This window comes from Zingiber officinale, chromosome 9A (assembly GCF_018446385.1).
Source record: "Zingiber officinale cultivar Zhangliang chromosome 9A, Zo_v1.1, whole genome shotgun sequence".
Classification (NCBI taxonomy): Eukaryota; Viridiplantae; Streptophyta; class Magnoliopsida; order Zingiberales; family Zingiberaceae; genus Zingiber; species Zingiber officinale.
Window position 1 is genome coordinate 4,119,981 of NC_056002.1, and position 21,737 is coordinate 4,141,717.

General features: G+C 35.3%; 1 protein-coding gene and 1 pseudogene across 1 annotated transcript; one reads left to right on the plus strand and one right to left on the minus strand.

Annotated features, from left to right (window-relative positions):
• The first annotated feature begins 561 nt into the window (after window positions 1-561).
• On the plus strand, window positions 562-16,604 carry LOC122018862 (pre-mRNA-splicing factor ATP-dependent RNA helicase DEAH7-like). The gene is made up of 18 exons (XM_042576309.1): window positions 562-814; window positions 1,187-1,246; window positions 1,349-1,481; window positions 1,610-1,825; window positions 2,570-2,643; window positions 3,758-3,938; window positions 4,036-4,191; window positions 4,291-4,415; window positions 6,959-7,056; window positions 7,306-7,414; window positions 8,982-9,159; window positions 11,302-11,531; window positions 11,613-11,792; window positions 12,425-12,496; window positions 12,572-12,748; window positions 13,164-13,225; window positions 14,589-14,741; window positions 14,821-16,604. The coding sequence occupies exons 2-18, from the start codon at window positions 1,241-1,243 to the stop codon at window positions 16,418-16,420; spliced, it is 3,750 nt and encodes a 1,249-aa protein (XP_042432243.1). The 5' UTR covers window positions 562-814; window positions 1,187-1,240; the 3' UTR covers window positions 16,421-16,604.
• Window positions 16,605-17,214: 610 nt separating this feature from the next.
• LOC122021145 lies at window positions 17,215-21,157 on the minus strand (annotated as a pseudogene).
• Between the last annotated feature and the right edge of the window lie 580 nt (window positions 21,158-21,737).

The following is a 21,737-nucleotide window of genomic DNA, read 5'->3' on the forward strand; positions in this document are numbered from 1 at the left end:
ACTTAATTATCTTATCAAATAAATTTAAATATCCCAAAACTCGACTCAACTTATTTACACCCTAATATCGTAGCATATTTGCTTTGTCAGTTGCCCCACGGGGTTATCCGAATGGGTTAAGGCGTAGAAGTTTGCCCAATGAGCACGTGGGTTCGAATCGCAGCGGCAGCAAGGGCATAAATCCCTTATCCCTGTGCCCCTCAGCCCACTGTGCCTTACCTCCTTCGGCTACCGTGATAAACCTCCCTCGTGATTGCCTTGGGCGAGGTCCACGGAGGCGCTGGGGGCGAGCGTTATCGCCTTTTTGCCCAATATTTGCTTTGTCAGTTTATCTTCCTATTGGACAGAGTCAGTTGGAAGAGAATAAAATAATTAATGATTCAATTTATTAAAAATTATCTGAGTTATTAATTTTTATAATTAGTTATTTTTTAAAAAAAAAATCGTTTAGTTTCTCTAACAAAGTGTATTAGATTTTCATTAGAAAAATTAAGATTTCATTAAACCTTTTTATTAAAAAATAATGGACAACGGATTTGGAAATAATTTTTGTATTAAAAAATCGTTAAATTTCCTGAGAATCGGCGACCTTACTTTTTCTCCCGTAATTTCTCATCGCCCCCTCTCGGCGCCGCCTCTCTCCTCCGAACAACTCGCGCAGCGCCGCCTCTCTCCTCCGAGTTCTCGCCGCCGCCTTTCTCCTCCGAACAACTCACCTCTCTCGGCGCCGCCTCTCTCCTCCAAACAACGTTCGGCCTCCTAGATCACTCAGCATCCTTTCCGTCAGCGCCGGCGATAGGTCACTCGGAATTAGGTATGGAACTTTTTCACGAAAATGTTTTGTTCTTCAAAATTCAATTCAAATTCAAGAGACCAAAATTATATTGAGCAAAGATTAATGTTCTCCTCTTCTTGAGCTCCTTATTCTTGCCCATTCTCCTCTATTCTATCTCCGGTCCATTTTGGTTGACATCCAGAGGAGTTGCTCTGAAATTCCTCATACATAACTGTATATGTGGTCCTAGCAGTTCCCTTCTGAAACTATGTTTATGAGTTCATGGTTAACCAAAATGGATTTTTAGTGTGACCATAAGAATGTTAAAGTTCTCATATAAAAGTCTTTCTACTACTTCTATATAGTTTATTTATTTTGTATGACTCCTTCTTATACTGTGTTGTATTGCAGATTGCCAGATTTTAGTAATTTGTTGATTGATAATTTCTATTTGAACGAGCCATTATGGAGGTACAATTCTATTTTTTTTTTAACGAATTGTTTTTAATTAACCTTTTCACTTTTTTTTGTGCAAGTTTCCAATCCTAACGTACCCTGTTCCTACAATTTTAGGGTGATAAGAAAGTTATGGATATTGATACAATGACCACCATTTTAGAAGCAGAAGTGGGCACTGCTGGAGGATTGTGCATGCCTCATAAGGAAAGACCAATTTATAGACCTCCTGAGAGAAAATCTTCTTTAGGTATGAGTGCCAATTTGTATTGTTTATTTCATTGTCCTTTTCATGCCAGAAGTTAAGGGTTGAGAAATTATGTATTCTTTTGCACTAGATGGTGCCTAATAATATCTTAGCGGTGGCACTGTCAACAGGATTGGATGTTCTTGCAAATGCAAAAAGAGAGAAACAGGACACATGTTTTAAAGTTCCTATTCAGAGGAAGGTAATGACCTTCGATTCTATTGATGAAGATGAGAAGATTGGTTCTTTTGGGATTGAAGATTCTGCAGATGATTCATCTTGTGGCACACATGGACATGCCATGCGGCGGTATCGTGGATCTTTTACTGAGGACAATTCACTTTCTGGTAAAATATCTATCATTTTTCTACATATCCATCAGAAGACATAGTCCTTACTTTGGATAACATGTTCTGAAAATGTCAATCGCATTCACATATGCTATGATTTCATATATGGAAAATATAATGGTAATAGAAAGGATCCATTGGTCGATGGACAATGTTTAGATTCTTGTTTATCTCCATCCCTCATTCCATTTCTGCATCCTTCCCTGATCTAAACTGAGGATGCAATTGGTAATTGTTAGAGTGAATTGGAAGTAAATTTTGAATAGAAGGTGGATATCAGATTAAGTATAATAAAAATTGTAGCTTGAGAAGTCAATATCAGGAGATGGTGATGGTGCTGGAAGCCCAGAACTTGTAAGTTTATTTCATGCAGAGCACAATAATGAGAAAATGATCCATTTATCAGCCACTAAATACTTACAAGTCTCTGTGTGTTTTACTTAATTTTTTTTGAGGTTAGATGAGATAATCATATTCCTAGAATTCCTAGATTCACTTTCTCGAAAAACTTTGATGGTGGCTTTTATGTTATACTCACTGTAGTACAAATTAAACCAGAGTAGGCACCCGACATATTTATGACATCTTTTATGCCATTTGCTCATGACTATATATATGTTTTCAAGAATTTTGGTGCAATTAAATGACTATCTTACTGAGCACAAGTAACTATTTATCTAGACATCTGTCTGTGCTTGTAATTTTTTTGAGATATGAAAAGGCTATTTTTTAATGTTTCAGAGTCCACTATATGCGATGATGGGGGCAGCCAAAATTCTCATTCACAACAAGCAAATGAGTCTCGAAATCTCGAGGTAAATTATTTTGCATTAGCTGTTCAAGTATGAATTTATTAGTTGTTGCACATTCATTTGATCGTCTTTTACTAACAAAATGTGTACAATATTTGATTGTTTTTTACTATTAAAATGCATGCAATATTGTTTCAGTTACTTGAATAGTTATTATTTTCATACTTTGTGATCTCATTTTGTTTCAATTCAGGATTCCAATAGATCTCTTTTGCCAAGTTTGTAGTAAAATTTACTTCTTAAGACTCACCGGAAACTTGTGGGAAGTTCATCTTTTGCGATGTGTCATGTTTATTGTTGATGAACAAATCAAGGAGAGACTGGAGTCTCTAAAGGATGTCGACGACAAATAATCTGAACATTTTAACCAGTACAAATTGATGCTGTACTAAACTACTAATTAGTAGTTAATTTAGTAATTAGATTGGTTGGCTCATCCTCTGCAATTTCTCACGCCTATCACTGATGAGCGAAACAAGGAAAGAGTGGAGTCTCTATAGGACGTCGATGATAAATAATATGAACATTTTAACCAGTACAAATTGATGTTGTACTAGTTAGTAGTTAATTTAGTAATAGGTTGGCTTTTAGATTAACATATTAGTACAGTTCTTGTATCATAAAGTGTTAAAAAGGTACAATAAGATTTCATTTTATATTTTTGCTTCATATGCATATAGAAAATTTTACATTGACTATGTAACTGAGCCCTTTTTGCAAAACAGCTTTTTTGATTCTTTGCGTTTCTTATCACCAGACATAATCTCTTTATTTTTAATCTCCTCACAGTTTGAAAGCTCGGTCCAATCAATCTGCTAAATATAAACAAACTCCCTGGTTCAAGTTCTATGTTGCTAGTCCCAAACTGCAATGTAATCTATAAAATGTGACATAATGTCATTAGGATGTAAATGCATGCTAGTGTTTCGATACATGTATAGCAGAAATAAATCTTGTCAACTCATATTTTAACCCAATTTGTCCAGCCTGCAATTCTCACTAGAATGTTTTCCGTGTGTTTGTTTACATTTTCTATAAATTTTTTATGTTTATCTTGCTTGCTTCCTGAGGAGTACAACTTTTTCTTGACACTTGCCTATGCTTGTTAATTCCAAAGGTTTCTACATCAAGAAGCTCAACAAGCATCGACTCTCGCAGCCCAGATAATTATGAGAGGAACAAGAAACAAAAATATCGTACTAGTGAACATGGTGGAAGACACGAACATGGTAGATCCAGGCACTATAACGATTCTAGCAGGAAGCGGAGTCGTTATGATCACACCTCTAGAACTCCTGGTATATTCTATATTGACTTCACTTGATGATAGTTTGCCTGGCTCAAATTCTAGTTTTCTTCAACTTTCTTTTTAAGCTATCTTCTGATACTCCTCAGCTAGGTCAGACTGGGATGATACCCCAAGGCGAAGTTCTCAGGACACTTACTCTTTGTCTAGTAGGCACCGACCTTCTCCATCTCCAATGTTAGCAGGTGCCTCACCTGATGCACGACTTGTGTCTCCATGGCTGGATACTTCACCTCGTTCCACAGGCAAGTGCTGATGTAGTTTAACTACTTAAACAAAATCTCTTTAATTTTTTACTTGTTCCTTGGACATATTTGCTAATAATTTATCATGCGGTCTTATAGCTTCTCCATGGGACAGCATAGCTCCCTCTCCGACGCCGATACGTGCCTCTGGATCTTCAAGAAGTTCTGGTTCATATCAAAGAGGGAAGCATCATCTACATGTTAGTGGTGTTGCAGGTCACGAGGTAGCATTTGGTTCCTATGACTATTTTTGGGTTAAATATTTAAAAATTGAATGAGGTGGATGCTGATTGTAGAACCGTTTTTGTGCATCCATTACAATTTCATACTTCAATTATCTAAAGTTCTAACTGGAGATTTCAGTGTAATGACACAACAACATTGAATGAAAAAGAGATTTGCATGTTGACCAACATAGATTTTATACTGAGAATTTCTTTCTAACTATAAGTTTAATGGCATAATTGATGTTTTGCCATTATAGTATTAGTAAACTGAATATTTCTTATGTAGTCCATGCATGACTAATGCTACTGAGTTAGTTATTTCCCTTACGGCCAAAATTAAAGAGCTCCACAAAATGGCTGCCACTGAAGAGCACATTCATATACTAATAATCTTTGCTCTTATGACATTTATTATTTTATTGCATTTGTACCACCTCAATTTAGTGCCACATGATGAGTTGTAGGTTAATAGAGTAGATTTATATTAGATGCATTAGCTACTATTATCTTGGGTTTAATCATTTTAGACTAGTGATTGGGCCTGATAAGATATTGAGCTAGTTCAAGTAGGCCATGGGACTAATCCTAGGCATGTGGTATTGAAAATGAATGCCTGTTTGATAGTGTAGCCACCATTGAACCTCACATGTTGCCGATTAGGGAGGATTGTGGGTATGAGTCAAGAATTTGGATCTTGATAGAGATGTCAAGACTTAAGTGGGAGAGCTTGTACCAATCAAATTTAATTCAATAAGGTGAGTTGTTGGCCAACAGGGAATATTTATAAAATTAGATGAGTTAACAACTATTAGCTTTAGCTCAAGTATTTTGGGAATAGTTGAGTTTGGTTAAGTTTGATGAGTTAAGAAGTCAATTCTCTCATTTAAGTAAGTTGTGTCGATTGTTATCAGAGCTACCTAATTCTAGGCATGGTGAGGTATTGGAAATGACTTTCTATGTGATGGTGTAGTTACCATTAGGCCTCACATGTTGTTGATTAGGGAAGATTCAGGCTATGAGTTGATGTGGATCTCAAGAAACTTAAGTGAGGAGATTGTGACAGCCCAATTTAATTCCACACAATGAGTTATAGGCTAATGAGCTAGCTTCTATTAGCTTAGGGTTAAGTATTTTATGCCAGCTATTAGTCCTGCTAATGTTTCATATGCCTTTGAAGTTTCATTAATCCGTTGAGTTTCAAGCGATCAACTATGTAAATTTTCATGTTTTGGGCCTATAGACTTGAGACAATCTTCTATTCACCTTGGTATCTTTGTGTTCTTCCAATTTGGTTTCTCAGTTTCCTTGCATTTAAGATGAAAATCCAATTGTAGTGCCAATTACTGTGTATTTTATGTGTGAATGTACAAATTATCTATGCAAGTTGGACTAGGGCCTATATTTTTCCTGTTTTCCTAATAAACTAAATCATAGTTAAAAATTATCCCATTGAAATGGTGGCATTTTCTTTAAGAGTACAATATTCAATTGAGGATCAGGAGGATGAAAAAGTAACAACATATAAAGTTGCTAGTCAAGGCAAAAAAGATTGCAAGCATAGAAAATCCAAAGTTTTTGATAGTTTTATAGTAAGTCAAGAATTAAGAGAAAAAAAGAGAGGATATTTACCTTATTTCTGAAAGACAAACCATTGAAAAGAATTTGTTGGGATTTGCATATTATTAAATTCTTAAGTGTATATAGGTTGAATTGATGATGACAAGTATAACAAGATATAGAACTATTTCTACAAACTATTACTGAAGCTCTCTAAGGAAATTTAAATTTATTATAATTATAGTCATCAAATGAAATAACATAAGCTTTAAAGAAAATAAATGTTGGAAAGAATGTAAGTTTTGACAATATCATACTGTAATTGGAAGAGTATGAGATCCAAGGTATAGTTTGTCTTTAATTTTATCCAATGTTTCTTTTGATGAAGATGACCATCCAATTAATAGAAAGACTTTTCTTTCCAGTTATTAAGTAGGGAGATGTGAATCGGTGTCTGCAGAGTAACCATTAAGATATTGGATAAATATGTTACTCTTTTTCTAAAATTATTTCCAATAAAACAACTTTTAACAAATCTCATCCCTCAGTTTCTTTTGCCTTAATCAACCCTTTATTATGCAACAAGTTCTAATGTATAAGCAATTACCTCAAGCTTGTGTGAACCAGACATAGGTACCCTAGTTAAACATTTATGACATTTCTTACAAAAACCTTGGTCACCATTTGCAAAATATTTCAGTATTGCTACTTTTTTCTGAGAATATAGCCCTCCATATTGAAATCTAGCAACAGTGTTTTCTTTGCTTCTCCCTTTTTCAATTATGCATTCATGCATCCATGCCCACATGCATGGCAGGGAAAAGTATCAATATTTTTGCTTATTATTATGGCATCAATTCTTCTGACTGGCTAACCTTTTACTAGTCTATAAATTTTCTCTTTGGAATATTCTGTGATTGTTAACTATTTGCTCAATGACTTCCAAGACTTACCAATGTTTTATTCTTTATCCGGTAAACTAGGATAATGAAGCTGCTGAGAACTCGTTGACAACTTTTAAGTCTTCTGATATTACTGAGGAAATGCAGCAGGAGATGGATTATGATGCAGATCGTGCATGGTAGTTACCTGACTATGAATTTCATTGTTTTGTTGAAATTAAATTGAATTATTAATATTTACTGGGTATGCTTATCTACCTATCATCAACCAATTAAATCAATTTGTATGATCTCCTACAATAATGTGCTGACAATAAATTCAGCAGCTTTTAGTCTCTAGAGGTTTGCTATGCATGATAAAATCAGTTGAAAATTGTTGTAATCATCTAGGATCAATGGTTGACTTGAATGCTTTTGCATTTATTTAGGTATGATAGAGAAGAGCATAGCACAATGTACGATGCTGATAACTCATCTTTGTTTGGTGGGGATGATGCTTCTTATCAGAAGAAAGAAGCAACGCTCACAAAGAAACTGGTAAATTTTCTTTTATTCTTCCTTGTTTTTTATGTAGTTGCAGAACAATAAGCTGTTAATATATCCAGGATTTTTTAAACTTATCTTCTGGATGCTAGATTGCAATTTGAACCATAGATGGTTTTGTAGTTGAATTACAATATGTTCAGAATTGGTTCTGCAGCAAGTTACTTAGTCACCCAACTAAATATTTACATTCTTCTGGCTATTTGCTTTCTGCTTTTATGATTGCTAAACAAGAGGTGGAATTATAATCCTAGCATCTCAGAAATGTTGTATTTGTAAATGCTATCAAATATTTGCCAATTTGTGCCTAGAAATACTTGGAAATCATGTGACAAAAAGTTCTGATATTTACCCACCATACTCATATACTATAATTGCAAACTTGAGGAATCAAGTTTTCATATTCATTCACACACTTAAATTTTTTAAAGAAGTTTTAAAGTTGATTTTTGATTTCCTTTAAATTGGCAGGAATTTATCTAGCTTTGAATCCCACTATAAGCATCAAATTTCAGCAAAGCAATTGAACTTGAAATGGCATTTCATATGAAAGCACATTGAAGATTGTTGTTGAAAAAAGGAACAGGAAAAGCATGTTACAGCTGGTTAAAATATAGATAGTTACTGTCTATGGTTTTTGGTTTATGAAATTAAGGTGAACCTTGGAAGGTTCCTTCTACAAACTTGATAAAGACCAAGCTGTTGCTAAAATCCTGGGCCGAAACCCATCTTCACCAAATGGAGGCTTTACCCCCATATACATATATACTATTCATAGGCAGGCCACTGGCATTTCCCTTTCTCAAATGGGTGGGCGTGGGGTGGGGTGGGGAAAGGGATTGATATGAAGCTTGAGTCGTGATATGTCACCAGTATCCACTTTCCTACTTTAAGAGCTTTACTGATTCTATCCGTTCTCAAAAATAGGAAAAATTGTTGAATTATGTTTGTCAGTTTGGTATGATGCATAGTTCTCTTTAAGTCATAGTTTGACATAATTATATTTTGCTTGATATTATTAGTAGTTTGCCTTCTAGATTGAGGAAAAACAAAGTATTGAGAAGGTGGATATCATGTAATCCCTGTATAATTTTCTTGTGGCATGACCTATGTATTAGCCCCTTGGATAAATACCTTTCTGTGTTACCTGTTGGTCTTCACCGTAGAATGATATTCCTCAAGAGGAAAAGAAAACAAGTACCAGCAGACGTGCTGTGGTTTTATTGGTCACTGTTAGGTTGTTACAGTGTAAACCTTTTGTTGCATGATTCTGTACCATCCTCTTGGCTAATCCCTTTCTGTCTGTGACCATTGCCTTAACCTTCTGTAAAACTGGTATGCCTCAATTTCACACAGAGATGTTTGTCAATTCTTAGTATCATGAAAGAAACATAAAAATCTTTTTTATCTTTCTTGATTTTTTTTCTTGATTTTTTTCTTTCAAATTATCCAATTTATTGGTCTACCCAGTACACAATATTTTTATTCTTATGTTAATGTCTCCTCCACTAGGCTACGCTTATTGTACATTGCTCATCTTTCCATGCACCTAATCTTGCAGACTCGCAAGGATGGAACTTTAATGACTCTTGCTCAAAGTAAGAAAATGTCACAACTAACTGCCGATAATGCTCAATGGGAGGATCGGCAGCTGTTGAGATCTGGAGCTGTTAGAGGGACAGAGGTTTTGATGGATTTTGACGATGAGGATGAGCGCAAAATCATACTTTTAGTTCATGGTATGCTAAGTTACATTAATGTTTTGGCTCCTGCATGATGCTTTATCCATCATCAAATTTGATGTCTGAACAAAATGGTGCTAAGATTGTAGTGCTTTTATCACAAATATTAATTATGTAATTAGAAATGTGCTTCACTGAAATATGTGTGCTTGTTTGGTGAAAGTGGATGTCAGCCCTCCAATTGATCCAGGTTGCATATTAGTTATTGCATAGTGCACTGCACTGATTATAACAGATTAATATGGTTGATCTATCCTTGTACTCTTTCATAATCAGACAAAGTCAGGTAGGTTACAATTCTATTATTTTGATTTATGACTGATGTTGTTATTAATATCCCCAAATTAGACATCTTAAGAATCTCTAAGTGATTGAGTCCTAATTTTGTTTCCATTTAAAAAAAAAATGCTTGTCATGATCGTTAAACAGCAATCACTCATTCCGCTATACCTGCAGCCTTTTTTGGAGTTAGTTCTGTTGGCTAGTATAATTTATTTCAGAATTATTTTTTTTTTCTCATGAAAAAATTATAATAAATAAAAGTCACTGTTGATAAAAATCACCTTATCTTGGTCCAAAAAAAGATTCTTGTATATCATTATTATTTCTTGTTGATATTCTCACTTGATTATAATGGAAGGAAATATTACCTTTTTTTAAGAGATATAGGTGCTAGGAGTCGAGACTGGGGATGCTTAAATTAGTAGAGGAAGATTTTATATCCATGAGTTAGATTCGACAACATAGATTGTTTATAGATATTTGTTAATAAGCTATTTTCTTAATTGATTTAAAAGGAAGAATCTTGCACAACAACTAATGTGATTATTGTCAAATCAAACCCTCAACATGTAGCATGATCCAGAATCAAACCATCTTATGTTTAAGGAAGATCATAATGTTGTTTCAATTAGATCTAAGTAAGATGAAGACAAATAACTTCACCCTTTAGATGAACCATCTGAGAGGCCGAAGATAGAGGAATAAATTAATGAAACATGATATTTTGCACTTGTATTATAGCTGCAGCCACACTAGATGACACATGAAAGCATGCTATTGTCTACCATACACTGTGAAATGTAGGAATAAGCATTGTAAGGTTGTCAGAGAGGCGTAAATCTTTATTGAGGCAATTACTAAGTACAAATGGCATCTGAACCTCACCCTCATTCACATATATTTGCTTGGAGAGGTGTCTGGTCCTTATTCAAATGGGAGACTACAATGACAATACTTGATATTACATTTTTGTTAGGAATGTTCCCTATAACATTCTTTGTTTATCATGATTGCATGAACTCTCTATCACACATAATGTAAATGAGATACACACCTTTAAACACAGGAAAAATCATTAAGCTCAAGTTGTCGAACCTATCCAACCCCCCCAAAAGAACTAAAGACTCAAAACATAAAGGGATCTCCCAATCTACCCTCTTAGACTCAACTTCAGAAGGAAATAGCAGATCCAAGAGTAATACCAATCATAATAAGCCAAACATAGAACTAGAGTCTCAACCATATTTATCCAATTTTACTGTGAGATTAAAGAACTTTCAAACAATCTCAAAGATTTTCACTTTCACTTGCTTCAAACTCATTTGAAAAGGAAATTAGAGACCAGCGAGTGATGTTCAATTATTGTAGGACTATATGAGTACAAAGTATAAATTAAATGTATAAACAAGATAAATAATTGGGAATATCATACTCCCTTTTGCCAATTGACAAATTTAGTTAGCACAATTTTATTAATATATTTATTGTCATATATCCATTTAGAGTTACTAAAATAAAATTATAGTTAATTTTAGAATTAATATTTAAGGTGTATGTAAAATTTATGCTTTTCTTTGCCCTTTTGTCTCACATTTGGATCCATGGACATGATGATGCATTTGTTAATCACATAATAGTTAAGCAAATCTTCCTTGTCAGTGATCCTGATCAATTCAGTGCTACCTACCCATAATCATTTTTTTTTATATTTTCATTAACAAGAAAATTTGAAGCTGCAAAACCTTTTTCTCTTTTGTTGCCTATTTGGTTTTATTACCAAGGTCCTGTATTGTCAGTTAAGAGTTGGTCCAAAAATACTTCTGAAATTTACTTAGCACTTATTCCCTTCTGCTGCAGATACAAAGCCTCCTTTCCTTGATGGAAGAGTAGTGTTCACTAAACAGGCAGAACCAGTAATGCCTATAAAGGATCCAACATCAGACATGGCCATAATTGCACGCAAAGGTTCTGTTCTTGTTAGAGAGATTCATGAAAAACAGAGTATGAATAAATCACGTCAGCGATTTTGGGAGCTGGCTGGATCAAAACTTGGAGAAATTTTAGGGGTCCAGAAGACGGCTGAGCAGGTTGATCTTTTTGTAATAATAAGTTGTTTTTTCTTGCAGAAATTCCTAGAGCTATTCTGCTTGACATGTTTCAAATATCAGATTGATGCAGATACTGCAGTGGTAGGAGAAGAGGGTGAAGTGGATTTTAAGGAGGATGCCAAGTTTGCTAGACATATGAAAGAAAAAGGTGAAGCAGTGAGTGAATTTGCCAAGTCAAAGTCCCTTTCACAACAACGCCAATATCTTCCAATATATTCTGTGCGTGATGAGCTATTGCAGGTACAAAATTGCCAGATTCACACTGCAAATTTTTGTACTTTATGTCATGTTTTATTATTATGTCATGTTTTATTATATTTAAAGCTTATATTTACTTTTTCCTATTAAGTCCAATAGTTGAAAGGAATAGCTAAGATAAAATCATCAAGAGACAGACCAAAATTTTGAACCCTATTCTCTTCATTGCCTCTCATATTTGCCTCAGATAATTGCCATATCAAACCTAGGCTGTTGAACCTATGGTTCCATCCTTCTATTTTGCCTTAAGTTCATTTTCAAGTTATTTCCTTGCTCATTTTACCACACTTTTCTTGCTCTCCCTATAATCCCTATTCCTTTCTTCTGTAGAATCTGACAGTGACATTTAAGTAGAGTACTTCTGTCAAGCCTGTGTCTTTGTTGCATGATTCTTTCATGTTCCTTCCATTGTCCCGTCCCAATTGTTTTCCAAAGCATTTTTTTATCTCTGATAAGCACCGAACCTATTCCTCAATGTTGTTCTGTCATGTTCTAGAGCGAATCCATGTTATGTTGTTATGGCACTGTTTTCTGATCAATATATCCACTATTTGGTATGCTGTAGTTATTTTTTAATTGTGACATACTGTTCTAAAGTATGTGTTCTATGCTAGGTTGTTCGTGAAAATCAGGTTATAGTGGTAGTTGGTGAGACTGGTTCAGGAAAGACAACACAATTGACCCAGGTATGATACTCAAGACTATTTTTCATAAAACATACTGTTAGTTTAGTCTGTCTTATATTAAAGATTTGTTGACAGTACTTATATGAAGATGGTTATACAACTGGCGGTATCATTGGTTGCACACAACCAAGGCGAGTGGCAGCAATGAGTGTTGCAAAGCGAGTGAGCGAGGAGATGGAGACAGAGTTGGGTGATAAAGTTGGTTATGCTATAAGATTTGAGGATGTAACTGGCCCAACTACTATAATAAAGGTATCTTAGTTTTGGTGATTAACAGTCAACACTCTGCTAAACTCGTCTCTGGAGTGGAAATTTTGAAAAGTGTCTTGAACTATTATAATGAATTAAAATGGCTCCATGATTGCCTTGGAACTGAACAAACAGAATATTGTAGAAGTGTTCCAAAAACTTCAGTATGTTTAAATTATATTAACTTCAATCTTGTTTGGATTTCCAACCTAATTGAAATGATAGTATTATGCGGCATGGTTACTTGCTTGTCAATCATTTTTACTGTAGGCTTTTTTTTGACTTAACTGAAGCTTTTGACTTTCTTTTATATATATAGATATAGATATATTGAAAGTTCATAATGATTGCATTGTTATAGAGTAATACTGATATTTGAAATATCCCGACCCTAAAGTTATATTTATTGTTGTAACAGTACATGACTGATGGGGTGCTTTTGCGAGAAACACTGAAAGACTCTGATCTTGACAAATACAGGTATGCTTATCTTATTTTTCTACATTTTATTAAACGTCTTACCTACAACTTTTAGAATTCTAGTAGCCCTTAGTATGTTAATATGAAATTTTTTGGAGTGATATTTTTACATGTTTAGCTTCATCTTCTTTCCATGTTTTTTGGATATGAAAAACATCATTTTCAATAAGTTCACTTATGTTCATTAGTCAACCATAACCAGTTACCTATATGAACCAAGCATACCTATTTACTTATCCGTGTAACCATAGTTAATCACCCTGTTTGTAAATTGTGATGAGTTTTGTGTAGTACGTGTATTCCTTACAAAGTTGACAACAGAAAAGCCAAAGAGCTATTTTCTCTTATAGGATATTGGAGAGTGGTAAATTTATGGAGAACCTTCAATTTTTTACCTGTGTTTGTCCCTTCTATCATGTTTGATAATTGTCACTTAGGTAATTTCCTATAAAGATAGAAAACAACTAGGGAGAAAACACTCAGGTAATTTCCTTGACAGTAGGAAAGACGAGGGTGGGGGAGGATTTGAAGAGTTCATTCATCAAAGATATAAAGAAAAGAAACGCATACATTAAGAATAGATTTTCAAAGATTATTTTTATGCTCGGATTTGATCTCCATTCCATACAAAAAAAACAAACAACAAAATTGGATGGAAGCAATATAGAGGAAGGCTTCCAAGACTTCTCTTTCCCTCTAGATTTTTCCTTAAAGGAAAAAAAGGAAATGTACAACTGAGAAAAGTTTGTGTCACTTATTTCCTTCTTGGTTTTCTTCCCTTGTAAGAAAGACACCCTTGATGATGAACTAAACCATTAGTTGATCTAAGTTATTTTAATGTCTATATGATTGTTTTCTATGTTTAAGTGATTTCATGTACACACCACATATTTTCTATTGATGATATAGTAGGGGATATAGCTCAATAGCGTAGAAGGGTCCATATAGCCGATCCCACCTAGTGGGATAAGGCTTGGTTGCTGGTGTTGTATAAGATATTCTCTAGTGTAGCCACCAATTATGTTAAGTATAGTTTGCTAAAATCTGCTCAACCATACAACAAATTGACTTACCCCAACAATTGGGACTCTTATTCTCCTTGTTATTAGTCTTTATTTGAAAAAAAAGATCCAGCTTATCAGAGCTATTCATGAATATTCTTTCAGTACCATGATATTTGCAGCCTAAAGTTTAAATTATGGCATGAATGACTGATATACTTGTCTATCTATGCTTTAATTTTCAGTTCTTTACTTTTGCAAATCAATATTCTAGAAAATTTGTCAGTTATACTGTATACAATAAATTCGCCTTCAGAAGTATTACAATTTCAATTTTCTTGAGAATTGCTTCTCTTTTTCAGAGTAATTATCATGGATGAAGCACATGAGAGATCACTTAGCACTGATGTTCTATTTGGAATACTTAAAAAAGTAGTTGCTAGGCGCCGTGATTTCAAGCTCATTGTCACGTCTGCGACTTTGAATGCTCAAAAGTTCTCCAATTTCTTTGGAAGGTATAGTGTTAATTCAACTTGGTATGTACTATCGTTGATGTTTTTTCTCCTAATCTCTGCTTAAAACCTCTTTTATCAGTGTTCCAATTTTCTACATTCCTGGAAGGACCTTTCCGGTGGATATTCAGTTCAGCAAAACACCCTGTGAAGACTATGTTGATGCTGCAGTTAAGCAGGCTATGGCCATACACATCACTAGCCCTCCTGGTGACATCCTCATCTTTATGACAGGGCAGGATGAGATTGAAGCTGCATGCTATGCTCTTGCTGAACGAATGGAGCAACTCATTGCTTCTGCAAGCAAAGAAGTCCCAAAACTTTTGATATTACCAATCTATTCTCAGTTGCCAGCTGATCTGCAAGCCAAGATATTCCAGAAAGCAGAAGGCAATGCTCGGAAATGCATTGTGGCAACCAACATTGCAGAGACATCACTTACAGTGGACGGTATCTTCTATGTGATAGATACAGGTTATGGTAAAATGAAGGTCTACAATCCTAGAATGGGTATGGATGCTCTTCAAGTCTTTCCAGTTAGTCGTGCAGCTGCTGACCAACGAGCTGGTCGTGCTGGAAGGACTGGTCCTGGTAAATGCTATCGCTTATTTACTGAATCAGCCTATCAAAATGAAATGCTTCCTAATCCTGTCCCAGAGATCCAACGAACAAATCTAGGGAATGTGGTCTTGCTGTTGAAATCTTTGAAAATTGAAAATCTTTTGGATTTTGACTTCATGGATCCACCGCCACAAGAAAACATCCTCAATTCTATGTACCAGCTATGGGTTTTGGCTGCCTTGAACAATGTTGGTAGTCTTACTGATATTGGTTGGAAGATGGTTGAATTCCCTTTGGATCCGCCCCTTGCCAAAATGTTATTGATGGGCGAGCAGTTGGAATGCATTAATGAGGTTTTAACAATTGTTTCTATGCTTTCGGTGCCTTCTGTTTTCTTCCGACCAAAGGACCGAGCAGAGGAAAGTGATGCAGCCAGGGAAAAGTTTTTCGTTCCAGAGTCTGACCACTTGACCCTTCTCAATGTATATCAACAATGGAAAGCAAATCAATACCGTGGAGATTGGTGTAATGATCACTTCTTGCATGTAAAGGGTCTTCGAAAGGCAAGGGAAGTCAGATCTCAGTTACTAGACATACTCAAGCAATTGAAGATTCCCTTGACTTCATGCGGATTGGACTGGGACATAATCAGAAAGGCAATCTGTTCTGCATATTTCCACAATTCTGCCAGACTGAAAGGTGTGGGTGAGTATGTGAATTGCCGAAATGGTATGCCATGTCATCTTCATCCCAGCAGTGCCCTCTATGGGCTCGGATACACTCCAGATTATGTGGTTTATCATGAGCTTGTGCTGACTACCAAGGAGTATATGCAATGTGTGACTGCAGTTGAGCCACATTGGCTGGCTGAGTTAGGACCGATGTTTTTCTCTGTAAAAGAGTCTGATACATCTATGCTCGATCACAAGAAGAAACAAAAGGAAGAGAAGACTGCAATGGAGGAGGAAATGGAGAATCTTAGGAAAGAACAGGCTGAAGCTGAGAAATTGAACAAGGAGAAAGAACGAGAAAAGCAAGCTAAGCAGCAGCAACAAGTCGCAATGCCAGGATTGCGGAAAGGCACTTCAACATATATCAGACCCAAGAAAATGGGTTTGTAAATTGTATTTTTATCTTTCTACATCATTTTGTAATCTCTATCAGTGATGCATATGTGCCTTCCTTGTAGATGTTTAGTTATGCCACAATTGTAGATGTTTGTCCATGGTGTTGTACTGTACTTCAACGTTGATAGTTTATTTTCAATTAATGAAGGCTGATGATACGAAACTGCAGATTTGGTAATTTGTTTCACTGTATTTGCTTGATCTTGCTGAGGATTTCATTGCCCTTGTAAAGTCTGGTCACTGGCCATGAGTTTGTGACACTGTGATGTGAGTTTAGTTTGTTTATATTGGCACAAATAAATGCTAAATCTGAAGAAAAGTTAATATCATTCTCATCAATGTTTAGTTGTTTACTGCGATTGAACTTTATCTGAACAGATTGAGCTCCAATGCAAACCAGTTTTTTGGATGCTAAGAACTTGTTAGGATAATTTTATTACTTATCATAATAAATGACTGAGGAAAATTTCATGCCAACACAAGATTGATGAAAAACACCAACTTCAATTTGGTTGCATATCCACTATTTTTTTCCTTTATTTGGTCATTTTGGTAGTTCATCATTAATATCTTGATTATAATTAATTTGTAGGAGGTTCTCTTTGTTGATTTCCCTGCTTTGTTACTATTTCTTATAAATTTTAACAAAAAAATATATATATAGCGGTTGAAGTTTGATGACGAGTGGGAAAAATTCCTGTCCGACAAATAAAGATAATTCACAAATATATATAAAAAAAAGTGTAGTTTCATTTATTCACAAGATGTTATTCTAATTGATCTGACATGAATTAAAATGCTTCCAAACTAACATAATCTCCCTTCTGCGCACATGCAGAGTATTCTGGCTTCTATTTACAATCACTTTACTGATAGCATGAACCTAAAACATTCATAGACATGTTGATGCAGTTGATGTTTGGTTATGGGCCCCGAGGAGAACAATGACGACTGAAACATCATCGTGATACTTCCTCCTGATGCCAGCAGGGATGTTCAGCAATTGATCGAGGTTCATTCCTGAAAAGCGATGCGGTATTTAATAATCATATTGGGGGATTAAGATGGATACTATGATAAAGGAAAAATCATCTTCACATGGCCCAGATCATAGACTCGCTAATTCTAACCGATGCTATTTTTTACGCTCAAACTGGTAATGTAGTATGAGTTTAATCCCAAAGCTACTGATATTTGCCAATCAAAAGGATCACTAGAAGTTAGAAACAAGCTCATACTGCCAAATTTTGATCGCAAAGCACTTTGAGAAAGATCTCTGATGGCAGGAAGTATGGCTATTATTCTTAAAATTCTATGTTTTCTCTAACGACAAAATATTAGAATTGCACTGCCATTCAACTTCACTTAAAAAGGAAAAGCAATTAATAGCGGCCCAATATGCAATATGAAAATTTCTTCATTAAAGAACCAGCACTGCATTGTAAACAGACCAGGACCAATCCAAGAATATTATGGGCACTAGACTAAAGAGAATCCTCTAGATTTAAGATTAAGATATTTTGTTTTAACATTTTGTGGATTTTCAAGATTTACAAACTGCGATCTAGATATCTATCTACCTTTTACCGACAAGGAAGATCCAATAGCTGTTTCCCAAAGAAAATTATACAATTGCCATAAAATCATGTAACCTCTAGCTCTAATGATATAATCATCACCGGAACCTCCAAAGATGTAAAGTACCCATGGAATACCTTATGATCAAAATAGGGACATAATCACAATTTCCCATATTTTGCTATCACTTTAGTGACTAAAACTTTTGTAGCATTAGGAAAAGAATTTGCCATAAGGGAGATGAAGTGTATTAATCTTCAAAATTCACGATTCATTCAGATTTGATATACCTGCAATCTGGGCCGCTCTTGAAACAAGCTGCTCCACAAGGAATTTGGCTGGATCACCAGTTGGGTTGTCGAACACATAAGAGGCTACCAGCTTCACAACTTCATCATTACTAAAGAAGTCAAACAAACCATCACTAGCTAATATCACAAAACAATCACCTTCTGAAACTTTGTGGTTTGCAACTGATGGTTCTGTTGATATATAAGGTGGACTGGACAGATTTGGAACTTTAAGTATACCCATCAAAGCATCATTCATCTTTTTCTGCAGATTCACAAAAATAAAATCAGAATGACCCAAACATTTGAGAGCCAATATGGATTGTGGATAATATATAAAATGCACAAAGCACAAATATTTGATCAGTGTTACCATTTTGAGATAACCTACACCAAATGCACGAGTTAATCTCAGTTTTCCTTTAACCTTTCTTCCTATTATTGTCTTTGAATCATCTGGGTGCTCAGACATAAGTCTCATACACTCTTTCTCATTATCAACTGAGTGGCATTCATTTAACTGAACTGCTTGCAAATCATTAACACCATTTCCTTGAGAAGAAGCCAATATAGCGCGACTATCACCAAGGCTGAGTGTATATAAGTATGATCCATGAAGAAGCACAACCAAAACACAAGAACCAATAGAAACTAGATCTGGACGATCATCCATTTCTTGTTCAACCACATGCAAGAAATCATTTTCAGCCTGCGCAAGGGCTTGTTGAAGGCAATCAACTATGCAAATCTAAATAAATCACGCGAGGGATCATCTTCTAGGAAATGAACAAATCTTTTGTCATTGAATTGATTGACCGGCAGAGATTGATATCTATGAAGAGCGCCGTCTTCTACAAAATGTTGGGGAAAATCATTCGGGAAAACACAGTCCAAATTCTTAATTTCTTTATGTTTAATTCTCGGGTCCAATGTGTTTAGATATACCATAGTATTCTCATACAAAGTTCCAGCTAGAAAATCAGCTGCATCCCGCCCATTAAAACCATCAAAAACAGCACAGAAAAGGAAGCCATTTTCTTCTGAACATACAGCTTGTACTCTATCTTCCCCTGCTGCTCCACCAGCCATTTGAACTTCCACGGCATTTAAAAAACCTCCATTTATTGGAGCACTCAGTGATTTGAAATCACCTTGTGAAGTCATACTTTCACTTAAACCAGTTGCATTTGTCCTTAACGAAGATGATAAGACATCCAAGCTCAGTAATGATGTTGAAGAAGCCACCTTGTGGAAGGTTCTTGAAGAATCCAAGATAGGTAATATTCCTGTGCCAAGCAAACCATTACCTATATTTGTATTCCCTAAAGTCACGTTTCCACTTATAGCAGCCCCTGATAAGCAAGCAAATGTACTTTTGCTAGTAGGAAATTCATTAGTTAGTTTCTCTTGTTTAACAGAGCAATGATAACTAAAGTTTACATTAAGTTGTTGATCTGACTGAGCAACTAATCTGCTTAGCATGTTTTATGTTGAATCTAATAAGTTCTCCCTTCGAAGTGAATATCTGTATAAAACCAAAATCACACAACTAATTAATTGAAAGGTTAAACACAATCATGCTTGATTTTCCAAAGCAGTATGTAAGAAGGATAATATTTTCATAGGTGTATATCAAACAGTAAAGGTATGACATTTAGAGATAAATTCCTATCTAGATAAAACAAGTCAATCGTCATTATTCTAATATAATGCAAAATTTCGCTGACCTAAGTATCCATATTACCATGACAAAAGGTGAGGACTAATGGTCATATTATTGCCTACTAGTTAAAATACATACATTCATGTAATGCCAGTAAGAAAGCACATGCAATGCAGTGTGGTTTAGGGGATTTGGTAAGTTGCAGATATTCCTGTTGTACTATAGGAGAATTCTTTTGGAAGAGAATGAATCAACACAATCAACATTTAGATACCAATGGCACATACTGTTAACTATGAGCTACAATACTATATACAGTATGTAGAAGACTAGCTTTTTTATATATATATAATTTAGGTGTTTGGGCTTCGACCAACTAATCCTGATGGCTTCCCTCCCGGTTCGCTTACCAGATAAATCCAAAGCACAACTTATGCACACTCAGAGACGGACCTCTAGAATATTCGTTCCTATTGGGATTTGAACTATAATCCTCTTATTTGTTCCTATGAGTGTTCTACCACAGCACCACTCAGGGGCAAAAGAAATAAAAAACAAACTTTCTTGTGATTTGAAATCATGTAACTTCCCAAGTAGAAAGAACCAGCCATACCACCATAAAGTCCTGTAAATTGTAATCCTAAAATATAATAATAATAATAATTATCATTATAATAAAGTGTATGAGGCTTGTGAAGAAAAAAAACATCTCCCAATATATGTTATTTTAAGGCTAGAGATCCTGTGGCAATCATTCATCTGATATAAAATCGTTTACAATTCAATATCACCACTATGGGCTCATCAATCGATGTATCTGGAATTAGGATACTATAAATGCAGGCAGAATTTCACAACTTCTAATTTAGCAGAGAACATTCTAGCACAATATGCACCCACATTACCACTCAAGGCATAAAAAATCTCTTCTTTCTCATTATATCGATACTACTGGAGAATGCCAAACACCACAAATACTAACTCTTTAAAAGCATTCGAACTGATAGAACAGTCGCACGCCAAAACCTGGAATCACCACTCGGGAGGAAAGCTCGGAAATTGCCGAGGAACGAAACGGGAAGAACAGAAGCTATAGCCTACCTTCTCCCGACGAAGTCACCGATCGATCGCTCAGCCTGAATCGCGAAGCCAACGGAAGGCAGAATCAGAGACTCCAGCAGCACTGCTTTCCTTTTGCGTGATATTATTAAGGAGAGCAATTAAAACTTAATATATACGCCAAGAGATGGAGGCGTTGCTTACGAAACTGTCTCTCGGACAATGTTTAAGAGTGAAGAAATGAATCTTAACTATTTTGAGACATATTCGCCCTTTTTTTTAGTAATTTATAAGCCAACCATTTAAAAGAAGTAGTTGCTTAGCAAATTAGTATCTTTCCTCCTTAATTTGAGGAAATAAATTCAATATATTTGATAGCCCAACTTAGATTGTTGCATAGATTTGTTTGTGGTCTAAGGAAAAGAAATTAATGCAGAGTTAAATCATGAACATTTATTAGTCTTTGGAATATTTATTAACACATTAACAAAAATATTTACTATTTTATCGAAATGATTCGAATCTCAAATCTCATGATGATAATACCTCATATTTTAACCACTAGATCGGGAACAGAAGGAAAGGAAATATTGTAGCAAAAAGACGAATACGCTCGCCCCCAGCGTTCTCACCAATCCGTCCCAAGGTCAACACGAAGGAGGTAAATCATGGGCGACCACTAGCTTTTGAAATAGTGACTAGCATATAAGGGAGACATTTA